Source organism: Haemaphysalis longicornis, unplaced genomic scaffold, assembly GCF_048455015.1.
Source record: "Haemaphysalis longicornis isolate Haplotype H1 unplaced genomic scaffold, Haemaphysalis longicornis Haplotype H1 scaffold_10, whole genome shotgun sequence".
Lineage (NCBI taxonomy): Eukaryota > Metazoa > Arthropoda > Arachnida > Ixodida > Ixodidae > Haemaphysalis > Haemaphysalis longicornis.
The window spans coordinates 32252382-32276708 of record NW_027526204.1 but is presented as its reverse complement, the minus strand read 5'-3'; the positions used below and the strand labels follow the sequence as shown (position 1 = coordinate 32276708).

General features: G+C 47.7%; 2 protein-coding genes across 2 annotated transcripts; one reads left to right on the top strand and one right to left on the bottom strand.

The window, feature by feature from the left end:
- The first annotated feature begins 14683 nt into the window (after positions 1-14683).
- Positions 14684-18009, top strand: LOC144157684 (uncharacterized). Its single transcript, XM_077688482.1, has 3 exons — positions 14684-15355; positions 15432-15632; positions 17783-18009. Exons 1-3 carry the CDS (start codon positions 15135-15137, stop codon positions 17937-17939), a joined length of 579 nt encoding a protein of 192 aa, XP_077544608.1. The 5' UTR covers positions 14684-15134; the 3' UTR covers positions 17940-18009.
- On the bottom strand, positions 18009-24307 carry LOC144157685 (uncharacterized). The gene is made up of 3 exons (XM_077688483.1): positions 24079-24307; positions 21739-21887; positions 18009-19920 (listed from the first exon to the last, which is right to left on the bottom strand). Exons 1-3 carry the CDS (start codon positions 24213-24215, stop codon positions 19730-19732), a joined length of 477 nt encoding a protein of 158 aa, XP_077544609.1. The 5' UTR covers positions 24216-24307; the 3' UTR covers positions 18009-19729.
- Between the last annotated feature and the right edge of the window lie 20 nt (positions 24308-24327).

The window sequence follows — 24327 nt, the reverse complement described above, 5'->3', positions numbered from 1 at the left end:
CATCGAAGATTTCACAGCATGTGGGACGCTAGCTCTCAGCATTGCGCAGCACTTTCTGGAAGCAAAAAAAAACCGCATAAAAAATTCACACACAATGCCAATAGTATAAGAATCAATATGCTCACAAGCATGCAGTTCGCCTACCAGACATACCTTGCTGCAATGCATAACTCTTGGCCCATGCATGTATTTTTCAGCTCGTTCTGTGCTAGACGAGATTGGAAGAGCTACCACGCAGCATTGTTCTGTGTCCCATAAATTTTTGCTGTGTCAAGACTTTTGTATGTCACCATAAAACCCTAATCCAAGGAAAGTTATGCAAGCCTTGCTTGATCGCAGACCGAAGTTAAACATTTCAGCTGTACAGGGATGCAAAGAGAAATCAGGCACCCCTCTATCTAATGATGACCATTGTTGAACGCGAAGCTTAAGCTTGGTTAAGAGGGATTCCTCGTTGGTTGTCTGAGTTTGGACGTTGACATGATGAGCTTTGACACTGACTCGCATACAGTTTTGACTTCTCCCTGCAGCGGCTTTGATGCTGACCCTTCGCCATTTGATGTCACATGAACCCAGCTTTGCAGCCCATCATGTTTCTCGGGAGGCAAAAGTGCATGATTTTTCTAATTTCGCCTTTCCATGCACCGTACCATGGACGTGCGGTGGCGCAATCGGACAGACGTCGGCTTCATAACGTGAGGAACCCAAGCTCGATTGCCACTATGGGAAGCATTTTTTCTCTCACTTCACCGACGATAATTATCATCAGAGAAATTTTGCTTTCCTGCAGTGTCTTTTTGCCGCTACGTACGCCATCAGTCAGAAATACAAAAGTTTGCCAGAATGCAAGCGCAAAAGCATAGTTGTAATTTCTGCTTCTGCTGATTAGGGTTGCCACTTTTCCGCACAGAAAAAACTGGTCCTCCGGGGGAGGGGATGCCGTGCTATATAGAAGGTTGAACTTGTGTTTAAAAAACAGACGTCACGTTTTTTTCCCATACAATGTCATATATTGTAGCATTTTCCTATAGAGAAATCCACATAACGTTAGTACTCAATGTGATCGAAATTTCGGTTATTGCTCTGAATGTGCTGCAGTGAAAAGTAACAGCCCTTGCTGACTGCCCAGGCGGCATTTCATGGTATTATTCCTGCCTTTGGTCCCCTTCCACCTGAGCAATTGCGCTCGGCCACATAATTTCTCGGCTCACGTGTCTTTGCACAGCTTGTCGACATATATTTATCGTGGTGGTGGCTGTAATGACGCTTACAAAAGGCAAAAAAAAAAGAAATAGCAGCTGCACAATGGCCAAAAAACCGGCCAATGTCGGTCGGTTTTAGGTACAGACCGGCGACCGGCCCCCGGACTAAAAAACTGGTCTGGCCAGTCCAAAACAGGCCAGGTTGGAACTCTACTGCTGATTTGCTTTTGAACTTGCTGCTGAACTCTCCGGGCATGCCGTCACCACTGGACAGCCCCCTCCACAGCTCATTTTGCTCACTTACCATCACCAGAAGCCATCTCTTAGGCCCCGTGGGTACCGCTAAGTCTCTAGCAAAATCCCTCTCCACCACCCCCTTCTATTCATCATAATAAAGGCAGCTCGTTTTGCACGTGTGGCGGCAGCGTAGCCTTCTCCGGGGTGTGCTATCACCCATTCCTAGAGCCCTCTCCCGGCACATCTGTTTCTTGGTACACATTCATTGGCTTGCACCTTACGCTTCGATTTTTCTGTACAATTCCCCAATTCTCACAACAATTTCATGCATCTCACACATTCTATTAAACAATTATGTAACACTTCGGCCTTTAAACAAACAAATCTGCCGTACAGACTTTCGCATGATCTTAATTTCTGCCCCGAAGACATCATCATTATCACAAGTGCAGATCATCATGCAAGTGGCTCACTCTAGCGACTTCATCCTTCTCATGATCACCATCAAAGCTAGCAATCTTCATGGTCACCCCTCTCTGCATGGAGGTCTTTGTCCCTGAGCTTAGATTCCCATAATTTGGTGCCAAAACTTTGTAGACAATCATTACTGCTGCATCGATAATATCACCATCATTGGTGCCCGTCATCACGCATGAGCATCTTTAGCTCGAGCTGATTCATCTTTCACTCATTGCCATATGTAAATAGAAGGCCACCGTGGCACCGGGACATTGCGGCCCTTGGTCGCCCCTCACTTTACACTCCCTGTGCTCAAAAACCTGGTATTACTCAACTTCAGTAAAATATGCTCTAGGGCTAGTTGGTTCATTGCTTAAGGAAAACGAGCGCTACAAACCTCGACAGAAAAAACAAAGAATGAAGAGACATGCGCTTATGTCTCGTCGGTCTTTGTTTTTCTGGCCTGGTTTGTAGCGCTCGTTTTCCTTAATCACTCAACGTCTTCATGTAACTCTCAAATCCCTCAAGTAGCTCTTCATACAGGGTGTCTAGCAAATTTTACAATTCGATTTTCCTGACTTTTACATGTTTTTCATGACCATTTTAAACGAAATTCCATGACCTATAGAACAGGCGCCGTTCTTTGGAAATGGTCCGTGAAGCATATAAAAAGCGTAGAGAAAACACATTCTATCATAGGGAAACACATTTGTTGCAAGTGCCCTAATTCTGAAAATTCACTTTAACTTCAGTTTGTTCAGTTTGAGGGTTGCTTGCCTTCAGTTACGGCTTCACAAAGTTTATTTCATCTTGCGGGATAGAAGCTTCAAGTTGCGCTTCAGAGAGCACTTTTTGCTGTTTTTTTCGTGATTGTCCTGGCTCGACATGCAACGTGAACCGCATGGTGGGTTTTCGCATGGGATTCGGGCGCGCCGGCATCGGGCGTGCGATTTTTTGACGCCCGCGTCGACGATTCGCGCGCGCGGCAGCTTCTGCCTCGCTCAGAAAATGATGCGCGTCGCGCGCGGAAGTGGGAGGAGCCTGACGACTTGCTCAAATGTAAGGTCCCTGAAATTACTAAGGTAGCGCCATCTTTAGATCTCGCCGCCTTTCGTCCTCGCCCGCGCTCCTTTCCTCCTTCGTTTTTTGCCATTTTCTTTTTCGCCAGCGAACGCCGCGCGCCATCGGCGAACGGCCAGTGACGTAGTACCTCGTCCCCGCGTTGTTTGTTTTTTCTTCTCTTCGCCGCCACTGTCCATTTAAATTCGCCATTTTAGGCTCAGCTGCCTCGGAGCAGGCCTTATCGAAGCCGCCAGCGTATAACAACCGATAACAACCGAAGAGTCAGCTGCTCGTTTCAAACAAGTGTTGCGTCGGCGTCACTTTATGTAGCTTCGCGATGCCGAGTTGTTGTGCCTTCGGCTGCTCGAATAAGGTCAGTGCAGTCGTGGACAGCTCAGCTGTAGCAAGCTGTAACTTATCAAAGCCCACACATGAATCAATGTTAGCTGTACAGCATAAAAAGGATTCACAATTGCGCTTGTTAGCGCGCTTGTGGCCTTGGAATACGGTAGTTATTATTAAACTGGGCACTACAGCTGATTGTAAGCTGAGTGCATTCTTTAACTGCGCGTTCTTTGTGCGAGCCTGTTCCAGATATGCCCGACAGGGCATTACACGAAGTAATTGTGAACGCCAATCGCAAGAACATTGCTATGCCACGGACGCACTGCCAAAGAGTATACAGGCGTCTTGGGCGAGGCCAACGAGGAGACGCGAGAACTTTGACCTTCACAGCAGCCTATAACGACGTGAAGGTGACATATATTTTGCAACAGCGTCAAAGCACCGGAAAGTGCACGGAATAAAGGTGGCATGAATGTCAGTAGCTAATGCGGGACGCATACTGAGCGCTGCCTAATGATCGACAACTAACGTAAAAAACGCGAACGCAAAAAAGACAGCGCAGCGCTTGCACAACCACAACTTCCCAAGCAGCCGAGGCCGATTGACAATGATTCGAAACCCCATGAGTCTCCATTGGCTTCCGAGCCGTCGGCCACTCATCGGTAACTTGGCTAAAAGATTGAGTGAGCGCCAAGCAAACGGCGACCGGAAGCAACGTCACATGGAAGGCTCATCGGAAGCCGAGCTTCAGCTGACGGATAAAAGCGCATTTTGGCCTTGAGCTTGCCGAGCTCATGACGGCGGCGGCGGTTAGAGCAAGTGAACAGGCCGCAACGCAGCAAAAAGTAGTTACCTAAAGAGCCACAGCACCGGGCCATGAAACAAAGCGTACTTAAAATAAAGTGCAGCGTATTCAAAAAAACATGAGATAGTGTTACACGTTCAGTAGGAAAGGGTCATTTGTGTGTCCTAACGCAAAGGTGACCGTCGAACTACTTCAGCGTTGTGCTTTTGCGCGTTCTTTGAACCCGTGGCGGCGCCGGTGGACGGACGCGTTGCACCGACGGCTCCGTCTCTTTTGTGGCCTTGAAACTGCGGTAGTACTCCTGTACGTGTCTGTGACATGCGTTTTGGTGTTGGTGGCTCTGTGAAGTATACCTGACTGGTGGAATAACATCGTTTGCCTGCTGTGGCCGCCGCTGAAAACGTAAGTAACCATTTCATTGCTCCTTGCGTGGTGCGGGACAGCTCGCGCTCGTTCCCGCTAAAACTTTAGCTGTCGTTTATAACAAGTGGCGCCCGTGAGTGCTGCTTAGCGTTGTTGGTTCTTGCGGAGAAAAAAGCGGTCACATACATGTACTTCCATTTGCGTGACGGCAGCTCTAGCTATCGTTTTTCCGGCTTTGTGTTTTCCGAACAAGCGGCCGTGCTCCCACTGCAGGTTCACGACGTTCAGCATGCGTTGAAGCAAGACTCGTGTGCAGTATAACAGTTGCGGATGTTCTAAGCTGACTTACTTAAACTCTAGCTATAAATGAAGCTTCCGTTTCATTATTTTCTTGAGCAAAGTAAAGATATTGTCGAGCGACAAAGTAATTACACTGCCGCTGAGCTTCTCCGTCGGTTTCGTTCGCATCTGGCGCGTATGACAAGGCAGATGTGAGCGACAGTGACAGCAACACCGTAACCAGTTTAATGCTTTATTTGTGGCTTTGTTTTGTTACCCCTCAAAATATAACGCATTCAAAGGTCACAAGGTTTGTATTCAATCTCCAAGTTGGCATAGATGCCTTGCAAAAAAAAAAACCTGAACGTTCATGCGTTCCGAACTTATTGTGTAGTGCGTTGCCTTGTAGTCTCTGGGTCCCGCGTTGTTAGCGAACAAAACTTACGCTAATAAAACGTTGACGGCTCGACATTTCAGTTGCGATTAAATGTTTATGGGGTACAGTAGCCACAACAAAATTTCGCGGATCTGCTGCCGTGTTGCTTTGTGTATTGGACTTTTTTAATTACCTTGCGTGACTGCAACAAGAGTGAAGCCCATTTGCGGTGAAATTCTGGACTATTTACTCAAGAACGAGCCGAGTAACTGCTACCGTAGAACGCAGTATTGAGAAATGAATAGTGCAGTACGTTTTATGTTTCATAGTCAGTGTTAACAAGCTAGAACTTTAGGCACGGACATATTTTCACACGGACATGTGGTAAGGCTGGTGCAAAGTGCTGTATTTAGTAAGCAGCGTGCATTTAGCATTGTAGTGAACTATTTTTTTACTTATTACAGGCGCTACGACGTAAAGGTGTTTCCCGTGGACGTGTGGCGGATGCAGCCGAGACAAGCTTTCCAAGCTGGCCTATTCTACAATGCTGTTGAACAACATATCGTGATCTTGGTAGGTCGGAGAATTACCGGGGATAATGGTCCTGTTTTCATTTACCTGAATGCTTCTGTTTTGTAGGCATCTCAAGCAGTTAAACGAAGAATAATCGGTTCGCGCTTAATGAGCAGCGCTTTTTAAAATTTTTGCTGGACTATTGTGTGTGCTTGCTTTCGTGTTTGTGTTCGTATTCTTGCCATTGTTAAGCCAGGTTTCTTGTAAATTTGATATGCATAATAAAAAAAAACTGCAGAGAGAGACTCGCCGTGTTGTGTTGCTCAATTGTTTTTGACAAGTCACGTAATTGCTTCGCAAAGTTGATGCAGTTTGTTTATTGTGTCTCGCGGTCCCATTTCTGTTTTATACATGTCCTTGTACAAAAAATTATTTAACGAGTGTGCTATAAATAAATAATGCGCACTCGTTAAATAATTTCCTGTACAATGGCATGTATAAAGCAGAAATCGGGCCGCGAGGCAATTCATAAAATAGGCTTTGGTCATAAGGACTGGCCACAAAGCCAAAAATGTGCATGAAAATAGCCTGGGGCCCACCTATAGGCAATATCATGGCAACATACTTTGCCAAGCGTTGTCCAATATTGGTCTTCCAGAGCTTGGCCAAATGTTGATTGGTCACCTTTCCCAAGCGCCAGCCAATGATGGCGGCCGAGGTATTGCCAAGCTCGGACACATGGACCACTGATGATTTGCCATGCTTGGTAATGGCAATTTCTGCTGCTTGGGTTAATCACGCAAGTGCAAAAACGGAATTACTGTAACAGAGCAATTTGAGACGTCCACGTTCGATCCTTTCGCGTTCACGAACTATCCTGAGCCTGCCGCACACGTAAACAAACACCGTGCTGTCCGTATGCGCCAGCGGCATCCATCCCGCAAATATCCCCTTCTACACAAAAACATACAACAAAACAGCCTCACTTAGGGCGTGTTGGTAAAACGGGGCTCTAGAAATACTATTAATGCTACCAAAGAGCGATTGCGGCGCGAAAACAAGAGCAAACTGCACGAAAAACTGCAGCGAGCGGCCCGAAGCGTTGCGAGGGCGTCTGCTCTGAGGAAGCCAACAAAAATGGCAGCCCCGCCGCGGAGTTAAGGGCACAGGGTAAGGCGAAATTTTGGAAAAATTACTTTTTGTTTTTCTTCGCAATTAGGAAGTTCAATTTCTTGTGCACATTTTCAATATTCACACTTGCCTGAAAAAGTATTATTTCTCGCTAAAAAGCAGTTTTCCCGCAAGCAAGTAGTAAGTGCCCACATCCTCTTAAGAATGTTCTCAGGGTTTATTGTCATTTTTTTCATCAAAAAACTTCCAGTTTCAAATCAAAATGCTTTTCTGGAACGAGCTCTATTAAGAAATTGCATAGCAACCATTGCATAGCTGATTTTTCAGCGAGGGCAATCCCAAGACCCTGTTGCACGTTTTTTCCACATTTGCCCTTCGAAGCTGCGCACAAAAAAAAAAACATCTTTTTGGGCTTCACACTCTAATGATTGCAAAATTGGATGCTGTTCTTTTATTAAATGATGAAGCAACGCATGCGCCAGCATTTTGAAATCATTCAGACCAAAACTTGGAAGCAACAGCACCAGCAAGTGGCTTAAAGATGTTGACCACAAGCAAAATACTTTGTGAACAGATCTGTATGATGGTGCACAAAATAGTCAAGGAAGGACAGACGACCGGGCGAAAAGCAAAAAATGACTTTGACAGTGATTATGAAGCTGGTGCTTTTTAAATAAATGGCTCCAGTGGTGTTTTTAGCAACGAAGTATTGTTTTTCACCTTTTTTTTTACTTTAAACTCAATTATCTCAAAACAATGTTTTTTCTTACATAGGTACCATTATTTCCTATATCTTCCAAGACAACGAGCTGATTTTTTTTCCCTGTCATCTACATAACTTGTCACACCTGCTGTACTAGAATTGAAAATATGCACGTAACAGTTTTTTTGGTACACAACTTTTAATACTAACATAATGCCAAAATTTTGGTACTAACGGACAAAAAATTATAAAAAACTGAGTTTCTTAAGAATGTTCATAATTCTAGTACAGTTAAAAGAGCACAAAATTTGAAAGAAAATGATATATACGTTATGTAGATACCTTTATTATTTATTAGATGCCGAGAAAAATGTACCTCAAAATGGCCAAAAATGCATGGGAAGTATAGGGCTTACCCTGTGCCCTTAAAGGGACCGCGGCGCCGCGGGTGAGGGGAGAGAAAAAAGAGGAGGGCAGCGGAGAAGGCGGGAGCAGTGGGCGCTACCTTATAGCGTCCTCGATAAACACGCACCGGTGTTGCCCCCAAAATCGGCGCGGTGCACAGTGCCCCACGACGGTGCGTACCGGCACGGAGCGTTGATCGAGGACAAACGGGGCGGTTCTACCCAGGCGCCATCTCTTATCTAAGAAATCAACTCATAAAAACGTTCACAAGTAACAATACAGCACTGTAATGAGACACAGCGCTATTTAAAAGTGCACTTATTGAAGGCCAATGATTAAATGTACGCACAACTTAAATCCGTCACACATGCGGAACAATGTACCGCCACCGCTTCCACTAAACAGCTACATACAAGCTGCTTCTAATCTTCGTATGAGCCATAATGCGAGTGCCTGTTTTGTTCCGCCCTTCCGTTACAGCAAAACAAGTAGGTCTTCATCGTCTAGGCACTCCGGTAACAGTTCATGATAATTCGATCGAACGAAACGAATGTCAATCCCCAACTTTCTGGCAATGCATGCAGCCGTCTTTGAAGTACACAAAGTTCGCGTCCTCATTTACAATCACTGGCCGTTGTTACCGCTCGTTAGGAGACTGTCGCATCGTTGCCCGATGAATTCACAAGCACGCCATCCTTGTCAGCAACAATACACAGATCCGTCCGCCTTGACACGAGTGCGGCGATGCGCCGTCGCTGCAGCAGACGGCGGAGGAAGCTCCTTCGCCGGCATCGTCCGCAATGCATCTCGGGACTGCACGCCGGCGCACCGTCGACTCTCTCGGTGCGCGGCGGTGCAACCAAAAATTGCCCCGCGACGGTGCACCCCGGTTTATCGAGGACGGACGGTGCACACCGGTGCGGTTTATCGAGGATGAAAAGGCGCACCGGTGTGCCCCGGTGTGCACCGGTGCGGTTAATCGAGGATGCTATTAGTAATTTTAGGGACCTTACACAATTGGGGAGCCGCGCGCCTCATGGCGGCAGTTTCGAAGCTCTCGAGACAGCCGTCTGGCTCCGCCGCGCTTAACTGCCGGGCTTACCATCCCAGCAGATATTGAATGGGCGCTTTCACTAGCGGCGTGCATGATGTTTTATAGTACAGTTTTCGCCCACATTATAAGCTCCTTCACCTCACAAGCAACTTTGGGAGTGCCTTGGGCGGCATTTTAGTGAGCGCTTAGAAGCGCTCGCTCGAGCTCCCGTCACCAATTCGCGGTCGATCGAAACCGCCGCCATGTTGCCGCCGCCGGCAGGACGACGCCACCGCGCGCAGCGTGTGGGTGGTTTCGCGGCAGCGTCAGCGCGTCTGTGACGTGCGCGGCGCGTTTAAAAAGAAGTTCTTTCATAAAATGTCATAAAAAGAAGTTCTTTCAAGATTAGCTCCCAAAAAGTGCTGCCTTTTAAAATTCGCTGAAAAAAAGGCGTTGTGCGTGCGATTTGGGAACCACCTATACCATCCCTATAAGCAAGTGCACCCAGCAACCTAAGCCAGCTGCGAGCTGCGTGAACCGCACGGTGAGTTTCTGCACGTGATTCGTGCGCGATATTTTCACGGCCGCGTCGACGATTTCGTGCCTGCTGTGGCTTCTTTCCTGCACAAGCAAGTGCGTCTGTGCCTCGAGTAGCACTTCCAAGAGCGGTTACAAGTGGTCGTTGGAGCTACCGCACTACTCCGCGGCCGGCGCCTGGCGCTCGGCACGCACCGTGCGGGTAGAGTGTACAGTGCGTAGAGTGCGGGTGGTTTCCGCGGAGGCGTCAGCGCGCCGCAGGCATGCGCGGCGCGTTCTCGCTTGCAGAAAAACCAGAAAACGTTTCATGCGGTTCACGCTTACGTCGCGCGCGAACGTGTTGCGTTCGGTAACTTCTTGGGGGCCTCCAACACTGGTTTCCCCTATTCTAAAACTGTGCGGGCAGGCCCCAAAGTGGTTTTCCCTGACTGATACTACTTGATTGAAAAATTCCCTCACAATTTCCTGACTTTTCCCGGTTTTCCCGGTCGGTAGACACCCTGTTTATAGTAAGACCCGACAATAAGGTCAGGCGTTCACCTTGAAGGGATCTTGCTATTTTCTCGCTGTACAGTGCCGACTTCAGACACCCGGTCGTGCAGAGAATCATCCTCTGACACTCAAAGCTCACTGGCAATGCCAACTGCCTTATTTTTGAAGGAGCGAGTGACTGTTTCTTTGAAAATGGCCACGCATGCGCCGGCAACCCAGCACAAGACATCAAGCTTGGATGCCTTGGGCAGGTTTCCCTTGGGTGCTTGCTGGTCCTGTTAAAGCAAGGCTTTACTTTACTAAGCCTACCGAGCGTTTTGCTGCTGCGGTACATTTGACCTTCATTTGACCGGATCTGCGCATCCTATGACTCGCCTGGCGGAGCTCTGCGTTCGCCGCTGCAGCCACCACTGTCGGCTTGGCGCATGCGCTCTTCGCAGCTGGTGCGCGCCTGACTACGTGACTCATTACGTGCTTGTGAGCTTGGCCATGAGGGCCGTCTTCTCCGAGTGTTTCACCTAGCTTGAGGCTTTTAGCCGTCGGCAGTAAGAACGTCTCCCACCCTACGGGTATCGCCCGGCAAGCTGTTTGGCTTGGAAAACACTGGAAACGGAACCACAACCACAGACAAAGGTAGGCTTTCAACAAATAGTATAATAATTACAGCTAAATCAAAAGTTAACTAAGTGAAACCAAGATTTAACCGAGCTAAGCCAAGCTTTCGCTTTGCATAGTCGGTATTAGCAGATCTAAGTTGCACCAATTTCTCACAAATGCTTCCCACACACTTTGGTAATTCCCATTCAGATGCATTACTTCTTACAAGTAGCACAGTTTAAAAGTGCACTTAACATAGCTTACTTTCAGCAGGACTCTACATGTTCAGTTAAATAGTTTCTTTGGCTAAATTGTCGTTTTAAGGATTCAACAAAAAAGATTTTTATGCAATGCAAAAGTGCAATGAATATGCCTATAACAAAACATTTAAGCAAGGCCAACAGTGACTCAACAGAAATGCACATGAACAAAAAGCCCACACCACAGTTTGCTACAGCATCCGTGAATGTGTAGCCACCTTTTCCTAGCTTTTGTGATCATGGGATGATTTGAATTAGTCACAAATTAGAGTTCCAGAACCCGGCCACCCATCCTGCAGGGAAAGCCCTCATTTAGTTTTGCAGAAGCTTCAATGATCGAAGCAAGAATAAAACTAATAAAACAAGTCAGGCGTCAGCTTCCATACACACGAAGACAGAAGCTGGCCCGTGTATCTGTCAATCATTTTAGCAGTCGAAGGAGGCACCGCAGATGGTGAATATTCCTCACTGTCACCATCGGTGGAGCCCGGTGCTGTCACAGCTGTTTGGAGCTCTGTTAAATCGAGGTTGCCCAGTCAAGCTTTCCCATTCTCTTCCTGTGTTGCTGCGCCTGACAGGCATCACTCACAGTGCCATGAACACGTAAATCCACCTTTATTTGTGCTCGGGCCGTGTGGGACTGGAACTAATGAATTATGGAAAGAAAGTAACATCGAATGAAACGACGAAACAGAAAGAAAAGACACGTTGTTTTCCCTTAAATATGCACCCCCTCGTCCAGTCTTTTGTTTTGCCTCGTCAATGACCCTACCTCGAAAGGCCACTGCACTTCAATCACACGACAGCCCACTGGGAGCAGCAGCCTCTGGATGTACGAGCCGGGCTCGTATGGAGGTCTGTGTTGAACAACTGCAAAGAATCCACCAAAGTTTCCATCCTCCGGTTGGTGAAGACTAGGCGTGTGACTCCCAATTTTACATTGGCTACGTATCTCGCAAATGTTCATTGGCATGCAGGTAGGGCGCTTATTTCATTCCAGCACCCGCCGTAGTGGTACAGTGGATAAGGCGTTGCGCTGCTGAGCACGAGGTCGCGGGTTCGATTCCCGGCCGTGGCTGCTGCTTTTCTGATGGAGGCTGAAAGCAAAAACGGCCATGTGTACGAGATTTCGGCGCACGTTAAAGATCCCCAGGCGGTCAAAATTATTCAGGAGCCTTCCACTACAACGCGCCTCATCGACTGCGTTGCGTCGGCGCGTTAGCCCCTACAATCAATCAATTATTTCATTCCAGCGCAGCTTTTGCGGTGCTATCTGCAGACACATTCTGCAGACAAAGAATTTCCTGGACGCTTAGCATTGTGGCCTTTCGAATAGATGCGACAATGTGCTACGCTGACAAGTTTGCCACAGTGCCCTTGCCTAATCGCATGCGCAGTAAACAGTCATTAGACGAAGCGCTTGGTGCTTTAAAGTGACTTCTGCTTAGGCAGCTAGAGCTCTTGCTGGGACGGGAAAAACTTCATATTGGAAGTTTTTCACGGCCCCAAAAGCACAACTTGATCGAGAACTTGAACAAAAAGATTTAGTTAAAAAGCGGTTTTTCTGCAGGTTCGCCGTGTTATTCATAGGTACAGAGTGGGCATTTTGAGTGTAAGTCTAAATTTATGTACGTTACTGAATTTAGGCTTGAATAGTAGGGGCTGAAGTGCTGAGAAGAGTACCAGTTTTTTTGACATGTAAAGTCTTAGCAACAAGCCTCAGAAATAACCATTGAAGCTTTTCCGTCAAGAAAAGGTCCTGTGACATCCATAAGCACTAATGTTAACCATATAAATAACAAGACAGTTACTGGGCCTGCCCATGTGATTTGATGTGAAAGCATTACGCCGTGAATTTTCGTAAACCAGCCGTGCGCTTCTCACCTCTATTGGTCTCAGCGGGTACGCGGGTCATGCGCATGCGTGTGCACACAACTGGGATTACATGATTCGGCCGTGAACACAGGACAGCAGCAGCCCTGTGTGTTGGCGTCTTCCCGCGTCTATTTCGGTATGCTACCACTGCAGAGACCATCCGTAAGCCCGTACTAGGAACATGTATATGTCAGCTACATGAAACGCACGACATAGGTGTAAATTGTCGCCACGGACAGCCGTAGTACTATCTCATTCAAAACACATACGGAGGTGTCAGTGTACCTCGAAGGCATGGGTACCTGCTGTCTTGGCCATTTTACTTTCAGCGCGCGTGCAACTGGGTTTGTTTCCGTTTCGCGCCAGGTATGTCTTTCTTTTTCCAGTTGATGGTGCTTAAAATTCCTGGGCCATTGAACGGTGACAACTTCGGGTTTTTCGTCTCATTGTTCCGATAATCCCTTGTGGAAAAGCTAGTGGCACTAGCCCAGTGGATATTGCGTTATGGGACCAGTGTTACACACTAGCACCCACTAGACACTGGCCGTACTGCACGCTAGCCATATTGGATGGTAGCCACACTGGGCACTAGCAATATTGGATACTCGCCACACCGGCCGCTAGCGACACTGGATGTTAGCCATACTGGTTACTCACACATACTGTAGACAGTGGCGCACTAGATTGGGATGTCAGGTCGACAATCCCAACGCCTAGCACACCCCACCGGGAATATGCATCTCGAACCCACCCAAAGACAACCAATGGTTGCCACATGCAACTACACACATTTCCTAGATGTTTTCAACAAGATTACAACACAATAACTTTTATTTTGATGACTTTCGATGACTTTCGAGGCAGGACTAATCCTTTTCCTTTGCGGCCGCCACATCCTTAACGGATTTGTGGCGTATGCGGGCCCTGTCGGCGAAGAGGTACCGCAGGGCCTTCCTCGCCGACGCCGCTCTATTCTCAGCAGGACGATCACAAGGAGTTTGGCTGATTAATTTCTTGACCACATCTGCAAGAAAGAACATTGAAACAATTTTAGTTGGATTAATAAATGCAGTAAGTACATTTTCAGTTCCTTTATGTGTAATGTTTGCCAGACACGACTGCTTGAATACCGTAAAAAGCCGCGTATAATACGAGGTTTTTTCACAAATTTTACTATGTAAAATTTGTGCCTCATATTATATGCGGATCCCAAAATTTTCAGCCGAAAATTGGAACTTTCGGTTTCGGTTTCAGCGGAGGGTGCGCCACTTTGCGCTGGCGTTAGCTGGCTGCTGCTTCTCTCAGGCGGCGCCATTCTGATTGTTTTGACCACGCGAAGGATCAGCACGTTCACCGCAAGTCTATCGCGATGTCGGGTGCACGACGGCAGTATTCGGCTTCAAGTAAAAGAAAAGTTATTTTATGTGCTGAGACCATCAGGAATTGCGCCGGAGGATGGCAGTTCGGCGTCACCGAAGGCAGCATTCGCGGGTGGAGAAAGCAACTGGTGCTTGACTGTATAAAGTCTGTGTGGTGTCGGTGGCCTGGAGCACTGTTGGGGGTTCCCGTCAGTGCTCGTGTTGGACACCTTTCGCTGCCACCTGGCCGATTCCGTGAAGAAGTTGTTGCGCGAACCCCGCACCTAACTCATTGTCATTCCAGGAGGAATGACATCCCAGCTGCAACCGCTAGACGTTTGCATCAACAAGCCTTTCAAAGACTGCATCAGGTCCTGCTACCAAGAGGGGATGAGGTCAGGAATCCGCCGCGGTGGCTCAGTGGTTAAGACGTTGCGCTGCTGAGCACGAGGTCGCGGGTTCGATTCCCGGCTGCGGCGGCCGCTTTTCTGATGGAGGCGAAAAGCAAAAACGCCCGTGTGTACAAGATTTCGGCGCACGATAAAGATCCACAGGTGGTCAAAATTAATCCGGAGCCCTCCACTACGGTGCGCCTCATCGCCTGCGTTGCGTCGGCGCGTTAAACCCTACAATCAATCAATCAATGGATGAGGTCAGGAGACCCGTAAGTGACAGCTACCGGATGGCTGACGCGGGCTTCTCCAACGGTGCTTTGTGGCTGGATCGCGGATGCGTGGGCCAGCGTCTCAGAGGAGCTCGTCAGTCGCTCTTTTAAAGGGGTCGTGAAGAGATTTTCGAAAAGTTTTTGCTGTGTGGGTATTCAGAACCGCTGACCCTTGCTGTAAAAGCTGCGCCAGTCCGTTTTGTAGCCCGAGGTTTGGAAATGGTATAAAAAACTCAGTTACGGTTTCCCCCGGTCTTTCCTCCTCAATCAGGCTGATGACGTAAGGAAAAGTGACCAATCGCCTCTTTTTAACGTCTGAACAACATGGCGGTGCCGTGGGTAGCCTCAACAGGGTCAGATAGATTTCTTGTGCGGCGCCTTGATGACGTCATGCACTAACTGAGCCGCACGTTTCTGCCGTCTGATACGTCTGAAAAGATGGCGGAGCTCCCTGAGCTGCAGCGCAGCATGCTGGCGCGTAGTCGGGCGCTGGGGTATGAGCCCTACGCTGACGCCCCTGCGCGAGTGCGCAACCACAGGAGCCGAGCGTCGTCAGACTCGGATAGTGACGACGGCGATTTGCGTGCGCCTGCGGCCCATACAGCTCGCGAAGACCCCGGCGACGAGCCCGACCCAGCACGTCTCGGAAACGCGCATTGGTGCGTAGCGGATAGTATTTTGCAAAATGCAGTTCATTCATTCATCATTGCGAAAAATAACGCCGCTTCGTTACAGGTGCACCTGCGGGCTCTGTGTGGCAATGCCGACACTTGCGGAGTGCGTTTGCTGCCGAGAGATTCCGGAAGCGACAGCGAAGCAGGCTGCGGGGTGCATCACGGCGCACCCGCACTTCCACACTCTCTGTTTGGATGAGGTGGTGCTTGATGTGGCGTACCTCATGCTTCGGCAGCACGGAGTACGTGTGGAACGCACGAAGTGAGTTTTTTTTTTCGAACACTTCATTCATTTTGCAGTGTGCTGCTGAGCCCAAGTACGCGGGTTAGCTTCCCGGCCCGGGCGGCCGCATTTCTGATGGAGGCGATACGCGAAAATGCCCGTGTGTAGATTTTATTAATCCAGAGCCCGGCCTCCACTACGGCGCGCCTCATCGCCTGTGTAGCGTTGGCGCGTTCAACCTATCAACTTCGTTCACTTTGCTAGCCTGGTGTTACATGCTATGCAACCATGCGAGTTTTGCATCTTTCGCTTATTCCTTTGCATTCTTTCAATAACCAAAGCTCTCTCGCCTTCCTACGCTTTATTTTGCTTGCACCGCTGAATGGGGTGTTTTTCCAATGCCTTCTCGTAGTCTCGCATCTTTGACTGCCTGCTTTTTTATTCTAACCATCCCACGCAAAACACGACTGTGCTGTTAGGGTGCCGCTCCTTTTTTTTTTTATTGCAGCAGCGACAGTGCTGTCAAGCTCTTCTCTTTTTCATTAGCCTGTCGTGCTACGCAGGACCATGACTTTGGTCTGTGGCACACCATAGACGTAGTATTTATAATTATGTACTCATCACACCAGGCGCATGTCTTTTTTTATTCTTTTGCAGTTATGGGTCGTAGTGTTTAATTCTGTCGTGTTAGTCTATGTTATTATTAATTGATTGGAGGCTTTACCGCGCCAACGCACCGCAGGCGATGAGGCGCACTGTAGTGGAGGGCTCCATGGCCGTCCGGAAGGGGGGGCAAGGAGGGGCAACTGCCCCCCCCCCCCCTCCTGGAGATTCGGATATTTTTATGCACTACAAAAAGCTGCACAGCTTGGTTCGCCCATAATTAAAATAACTTTGCCCTGAAGGCCGGAAGAGAAGAGAGAACGACACTGACGTTCTCTCCTTTGTCCCGTCCTTTAGCGCAAAGTTTTTTTAATATGTACGTGAACCAACTAGCCCGCAATCCGCGCTACTCGAATGATTAGCCCACTCAGGTCCTGCGTATTCGTATGGAACGTCCTTCACGACTGCGGTCAACATTGCACTTTAGACACGGACTGACATTGCCGCTCATGTAACGACCGTGAAACGGACTGCCTGTGCTGGCTATTGAAGATAGCGAACAATTGGAAAAGGTTTGACGTTTTTTTTTTGTTTTGTTTTTATAAACTCCAGATTTATGCAGTCTTGAAGCAAGAACTTCAGTTTTCGGAAAAATTTGCAGCTATATCTAGCAAAACATCTTCACAGCTACACTTAGTAGTGAGTGTAACATCCTCCCGTGCCGTCCCATCACCTTGTACACCCTTTTCTTCTAAATTGCAAAATGTCGGCGCCACCCAAGCCCCGCAACAAAACCTATAAATCAGCCCCTCAAAATGCTTGTACGCCTGTACTCCATTGAATGTCAGGGATGCCATTAAAGTATCTTTATTGCGTGAGCCATTTCAACAGACTTCATCACACATGTCATCTCGCAATTTGCCCAGAAAAACCCGAGGCGTCTGCAGCTGCTATTCAAGGAAGATTGACGGAGTGCAGTTGCATGTATGTGAATGTATTTTGCTGTGTGCTGGTGATCAATTTGCGTGAGTCAATAACCCTCACGCAGCGAGACTGACCACTCTTCTTTTCTCGCATTTTCTCACCTCGCATTTTCTTTATTAACTTTATTTCTTTGTTCGGTAATAAAATTCAATGTATGTTCTCCAACTCTGGTTCTGATTCGCTGTATGTAATTTTTGTAATTACAAATAGCGCCTTTTTGGTGCTATCCAATCGTACCCCCCACCGCTAATGGAAGGCCCCTCTTGCAAAAAGTTCTGCGGACGCCTTTGGAGGGCTCCGGATTAATTTTGACCACCTGGGTATCTTTAACGTGCACCGAAATCAGGAACACACGGGCATTTTCGCTTTTCACCTCCATAAGAAAAGCGGCCGCCCCGGCCGGAATTGAACCCGCCTACTCGTGTTTAGCAGCACAACGCCTTAGCCACTCAGCCACTGTGGTGGGTTCTATGTTTTGTTTGTGCGCATACCACTGCTGCACCTCATATCTTTATACTTGTACTATGTGTTAAGCTAAGCACAGATTTTGAAAATGAAAAGACCATGTGCAACACCATTCAATCTTGTATTCTTTTCAACAGGAAGTACAGGTACATCAGCTTCAGCCAGCTTGCACACTGGCTGTGGGGTTACCTGGGCCTGAACAACAGGAAGGTGTTGCCTGCCTGTGCGGTGACAAAGATCAGAGAAACATTCCCGTCTGCCCAATACACGGGATTCCGTCACGCGCAGGCATGAGCAATAAAAGAACCCTTTTCACTGTCTTGTTTATGCTGAGTAATCTTCTGTATCATGGATCTTCAAGTCAAGCATGTGAATGCAGATTTCTTTTTGTTGTTCACTTCAAGCCATGCTACGTGCTGCTGGAATTACGTATAATTCATCACGGTAGCATATGTATTCAAGAGCTCTATAAAAGCTACAAAAATGAGCAGTCCCTCTTTTGGCTGCCTAACTAGAAGCAAGACGAGGCGAAGCACTATACGTTCTGTTTTGTGGCATCATTGTGCAGAATTTCGCTTCACACACAGCTATGTTAACCTCCACTGTCATGATCACTGCAGCCTGTATGTTTTATTTACAAGTGAAAAAAAAAAATGCAGCTTTGCTCAGTTTGCTATGAGCTGCAGGCCCACACAATATGGCAAAAAGGAGGGAGCCAGGAAACAAAATTTTTACAAACACACTGGCACTGTACACTACTGGAGCATTTGCTAGTACGTGGCATCTTCTGATACTAGAAGCAGTATGCGATTTCACACTAGCCAAAGAATGGTTGACAATGTGACGCACAAAGAGGCTACAGCATAGTCCTTCAGCAGGTCATTCCATACCATCACATGGTGATAGTGCTCAATGTCGCGCGTTCTGTGAGTTTTATATACGCAGTGTTTTTAAATTTTGTTTCATTCGATAACACAATGTATGCAAGATACTCCGTTTGGCTTGGGGTGAGTTGATCAAGAGCACGCTAAAATTCATCCTGCTCAATTCAGGTAAGCCGTCTCGGCAGTCTTTCAGGCATTGTTCAAACAAGAGACACAACTAAAAGAGACTGTACAAGGCATTACAGATGATATGGTAAAGTATGCGATTCAAGTGGCTGCAAAAAGAAGAATGAACTCTGCCAAATCAGGTTCAACAATACACGGGACAGAAAGTAAGCCTGGCAAATCCTGAAGATTGTTAGAATGGTCAAGACCCAAGTACATAGAAGAAAGATTAAGATGCCCACAAAACTTTCAGACAAATACTTTGCCTGAGATTACCAGTGAACAATATGGCTTCACAAACCTAAACGAAACTCCAGCAAATTACACATTTGCACCAGGGGAATCACTTGACAAAGGAATGAACGCACAATCCCCAGAACAAGAAGTGGGCTGGGCACCGACAACAGGTTGAATCAAATAAACTCTCAAAACATCTAATGTGAAATGGTATGGCTGAACTGGTTCTATGTATAAACAGGACATCTGGCACACTTCCCAAACAATAGAAAAAGACAGTCGTGCTGCATACACCAAAAACAAACAAAACTTCCTGATGCCACGTCCCTCAAGGCACAGCGCGGCAAAATTGCGATGACAATTCCAGAACATCTCATATAGATGACTAACCCGAAGGCACAGCTGCACCTAGATGTGACAGGCTTGAGATGGCTCATACTCTTGACTGCATGCTGTGTGAAAAGCACAATCTTTAGTACAACTCCCTAGGCGCACAATTGCAATCATACTCTGATAAATTTTACCACTGGCACAGTGTGAAAGGAAGAAAACTAAGTGGTCACCCCGAGGCTCCATCAACAAGGCAAAACCAACACTTGGGCAAAAAAAGAACAAGGTTACTGTCAGATGTGCACTTCATACAATGAACAGGACATGAACTAAACATTTCTAAAACGTCCATTGGACCCCACATTATGAGCATGGGACTCTCACATGCAATTGACTCAAAACCAATGTTTCTTCTCTTCAGTTTTAATTTAGGCAGTGGTGAAACGAACGGTGCTAAGCGGGCAGCTCTCACAAGGAGGCATTATTCGTGTGAGGATACCTAGACGTCCGCATCATCACAGTTTGTTGCCTGTCATGCATTGGGAAAGAGTGGCTCATGGGAGGGGGGGCACACGATGGGTTTGCTGCAAAAGCTGCCTTGAATGAAGGCCACCGGTCGCAGCAGCGCACCGTCTCTTCTAGCAGGAGGGCCACATACTCTGAAATTGTATGCAGAGCGTTATAATGGTCTGATGTAGGAAAAAAAAACAGCTGTGAAATTTTTCTGAGATAAGGAGATTGCCCCAGAAATGGCCAATAGCTAGGAGAACAAAAAGCAGGTGAAAGAAAAGAGTTCTTAACCCCGAAAAGAATGATGGCGGGCAGGGCAACGTTGGTCACCGAGGCTGTACCAGTGCGGCCATGGAAAAAGACAAATGGATGGAGATTTGTGAACAGCTAGGAGAGGAATATATCCCAGTATATACCGTGACCGAGATGCACCTCAGGGACCTAGAAGAACCTCCGGTAATTGGAGAGTATGTATGGGAAGGTTGCAGTAGGACGGCTGGAGGAGCAGGTATAGTTATATGACATGGGGCAAATAGGAAAAGAGTGAAAGAAGACTGTAAAGAGCATGTGTGAGTGAAAGGGATGGTAGGGGGTACGGAGGTGTCTAGGAGTGTCGTACCTATGGATGGGTTAGGAGAGTAAGGAGAAAAATGAAAAACGGGTGGTGTGCCTAACACGAACACCCACATTGAAGATCTAGACGGGTACACAGATGGCAACGGACATCTCCACGCTAAATATGTATGAGGAACAGAACATGATCATAGTAAATAGGGAAATAGACGGACTTTATGAATGTTCGGTTGGAATAAGCATAGATGAGGAAGAGGGTCACAGTCTAGGCAGCGACCACAAGCGTATACAACTGAATTTTGGGAATTCCTGACCACCAAAATCGAGGCACACTATTACCCTCAATCACCTGTGCTTAAACATAACAGTTCAAAGCACGACAAAACATGCACTTTTCTACTTTCTGTATGGCCGTCATCCTTCGCCAGTGCTCAATATTTGTTTTTTTCATCACCTCTGTGCCAACTTCTTCATCGTACCCAGAACAATTCATGTCTTGGATCACCAACTGACTTGCATGCGTACAGAAGTAAGCCAACACGACAGCAAGCACCGCTACGATGCTGTTCGTTGGTCTGTTTCTTTCTGACCAGGTGACGAAGTCTTGGTCTGGACACCGGTTCACTCTCCCGGCCTGTACGAAAAATCTCTCATTGCCTCCTTGGTCTTTACAAGGTTCTTGAGGCCACCTCTCCTGTGAACTATCGCGCCACCTGTGTAGAAGTTCGTACTGCCGTCATCAAGGAATGGAGGTTGTACATATTTCCCGAGTGAAGGCATTCAACCAGCGTGGTCCACAGTGAATTGCAGCCAGGCGGCCGCTCCACCCTCGGGGGGAGGGAAATTAGTGTGAGCTCAGCGAAAGCCTCGTTTGCAACTTCATTAGTGCGAGATCAGTGGTAACCTTGTTTGTGATAGGAAGTTATTTATCACCGTGGAATGCAACCATCAGTGCTGCTTGCTGGTGGCGACAGCTTTTTCATCTCATCATCACCGACCTTCTTCCTTTTTGAAAGATCACTAACCGGGTTTGGTCGTCATCTTGCTGCCTGCCGACTTGACCTTCGAATAAAGCAGTTTGAGCGCAACGGTCTGCCGTCTCCTACCATTGGCCAATATAGAGCACCAACATAGAGCACATTTCCTCTAAATGTCCTCTTTGTGTCACAGCAACCAAAAGAAAAAAGGACATGAAAAAGGTGAAGGAGGACAACAATAATGAGAGGCTGCATTCGTAAATTGGATGCTAATGTTTTTGCAATCGCATCATATGAAGTGCTGGTGTCCTCAAACTTCTATTTCTACATACCATAACACTCATGCATTTTTTCAAATTAAAGCTGATATCCAGGCATACATTATTCACACCCTACAAAATAAACGATACCGCTTACTGTATGTGGGCTCCTCAGTGATGGGAAAAGCCACAGCTTTGCCTTTCCTTGCTTTGGGGCGCTTGATCTTAAAGCGAAGTACCCCGTCGGCAGTGGTGGATTGCTCATTGTTGCAGTTTTCATTAAAGTGAAGAGCTGCAAGTTGAGTCCTGAAATGACATAAAGAACCGTAAATGAAGGCTAAGCAGAGCGTCATCAACCGTACTGGCCAATTGTGTTTTCAATGCCTTTAAAGCTTGTGACACCGTTAGTCGGGCAGCTATCCGTGAAGAGCTTGCTATACTCTTTCCAAGCCAAAAGCCCGAAAACTGGATTCGCAATTTTCTAGAATATGGACTGATTCGGCTCCACAGCACACATCCAGGAAGGAGACCCAGGACCTTTTATCTAGATAGGGGCGTTCCACAGGGTGCTGTCCTTGGACTCGTACTTTTCAATTTGGCCGTGGTCATATTCACTTGCTCGGCATCCCCCTCGCCAGCCACAACAGTGCTCGACAGTGGATAAGTCAACTATGTAAAAATTGGAAGCCAATGCTCCACTTATTCTCTCGCCTCTCAAACAAATTTGGCGGTGCTCACCAATGGGCGTGCCTCACGCTCTGTCGGGCGGTAGCGGTCGGTCGTCTCACTTATGGCGCTCCGGCTTACAACCTATCCTAGACTCATAAGAAGCACTTAGCGGTCCTTTATCAGGCCATGTTCTGCACCGTCACTGGACTTCCCAGGCATACCTGCATTGATGCTCTTGAGCCTGGGAGTTGCGTATTCTTCTGACACTTCCGTCGGCCTCACCCCCGCCACCCCCTTGGTCACTCCCGCCTGTCACTGTGGCCCATCAACGAACTGGTATCCCCCGTACTTGACCAGTTGCCCTTGAGGAAGCCCTTCAGCGCGTCCTTGCAACAAAATTGCCAGATGAAGTGGACATTTACATGGACGCCAGCCTTTCGCCTTCCCAAATGGGTCTGGCCTGGCGCTGCCCAGCTCAGCCGAACCTGGACGGCTGTCATTCGGCCAGGGTACCACTCGTCTCCCTTGGGAATTAGAACTTCAGAACATCCTCACTACAATGGATCACCTGACCTACAGTATTGCACCATTGCCCCCTCCACGTTTTCGGATCCTCATGGACTCCCGTCAGGCACTTCAAGAACTCCGCAAGCCCTTCAGTGATCGCCCAACTGTACACAAAATACAACACATGATCACCATTCTGGCTCACAATGGGACCACTGCCCATTTGGCATGGGTGCCGGGTCATACAGACTATGATGGGGGCAACCAGGCTGCACACGATGCAGCAAGGGAGTGTCTCGCTAGTACCCCTCCTCTCTGGACGATGACGCGTTGTGCCCCTCTCTTGACCCTCACCTTCAACTCGACCACGCACGCCATGCTCGGAAGGTACGCCGTGTGCCCGTTACACCCGCTGGCTACTTAGCTCTGGCTCCTCCGATGCCTCGCTCTGTGGAAATCTTCCTAAACAAACCTATTGCTAACGCAGCTCTCACACCCCACATCATGAGAAAATGGATTCACCTAACAAAATCTCCATCTCCTTACTGCCCCTGCTGTCAAGCGTCAGTGTTCACCACCCTCAACCACTTAACTGCACCGCATTTTCTTCGTACCGCCCTATACTCATGAACGCTTCACTGCCTGGTGCCTCTCAAAACGACTCTTGGGGTGTTCGGCCTAAGAGAGTGGTCTCTCAAGATTAGTGTAAACCGGGGCTTACCCTGTCGTAATAGTTGACTTGACTCATACGATCTCAACCCTAGCCTGGCTCTGCTGATGGTAGCGACCTTTTCTATGGTGTTCAAGGACCCCCCATTTGTGCTATTCAGCTACTCCTCCCTGCCTCTTTCCCCTTTTCCCGTACTTTGGCCGCATGGCCTTCCCTCTGAAATAAAGGATTACAACAACAACAGCTTGAGTATATCTGTTGATGGCATTTCCTGTGCTTGCGATATTGCTCAGACATCAGAACCCAAGCCTTTTTTGAAAAAGCAATGAATTCTTCCATAGTTCCCTGGTGGTACCAAGAAATTAAGCTTTGAAAGCGATCAGAAAATATGTTGCAGATTGCATTAAAGGGGTCGTGAAGAGATTTTCAAAAAAATTGTGTTCAAAATTGCCACAGCAAACATATATTTGTGTTACCAACCTGCACAAACAATGTGGCACCACACAAGTCCTTTAAAAGAGCCCTTCAAGTGCCTTTCTAACCAATACTCTCCTTAGCTTGCCTTTTTCCTTTTCTATTCAGCATTCGCTCTGTCTGCCCTTCCGCTGAATTATTTGATGGTTTCACAGATTTCATCTGTCTTTGGCTTACCTGGCACGCATGCCGTCGGGTGAGAAGGCCACAGATTTCGGTGCAAACCCAATGAGGACACTGTGGAATGCCTCCAGGGAAAAGGGGTGAGTTGAAGGGGCCAGCTGGCGGATGTCCTTGAGCAGATGTGGTGCCATGGTCACTTCTGTGAACCTGTCGTGTGCCCGGGTGCCTACGGATGAGAAAAAGACAAATAGTATACAGTCAAACCTCGGTAAAACGAACACCACATTAACGAACTTTTCAGAT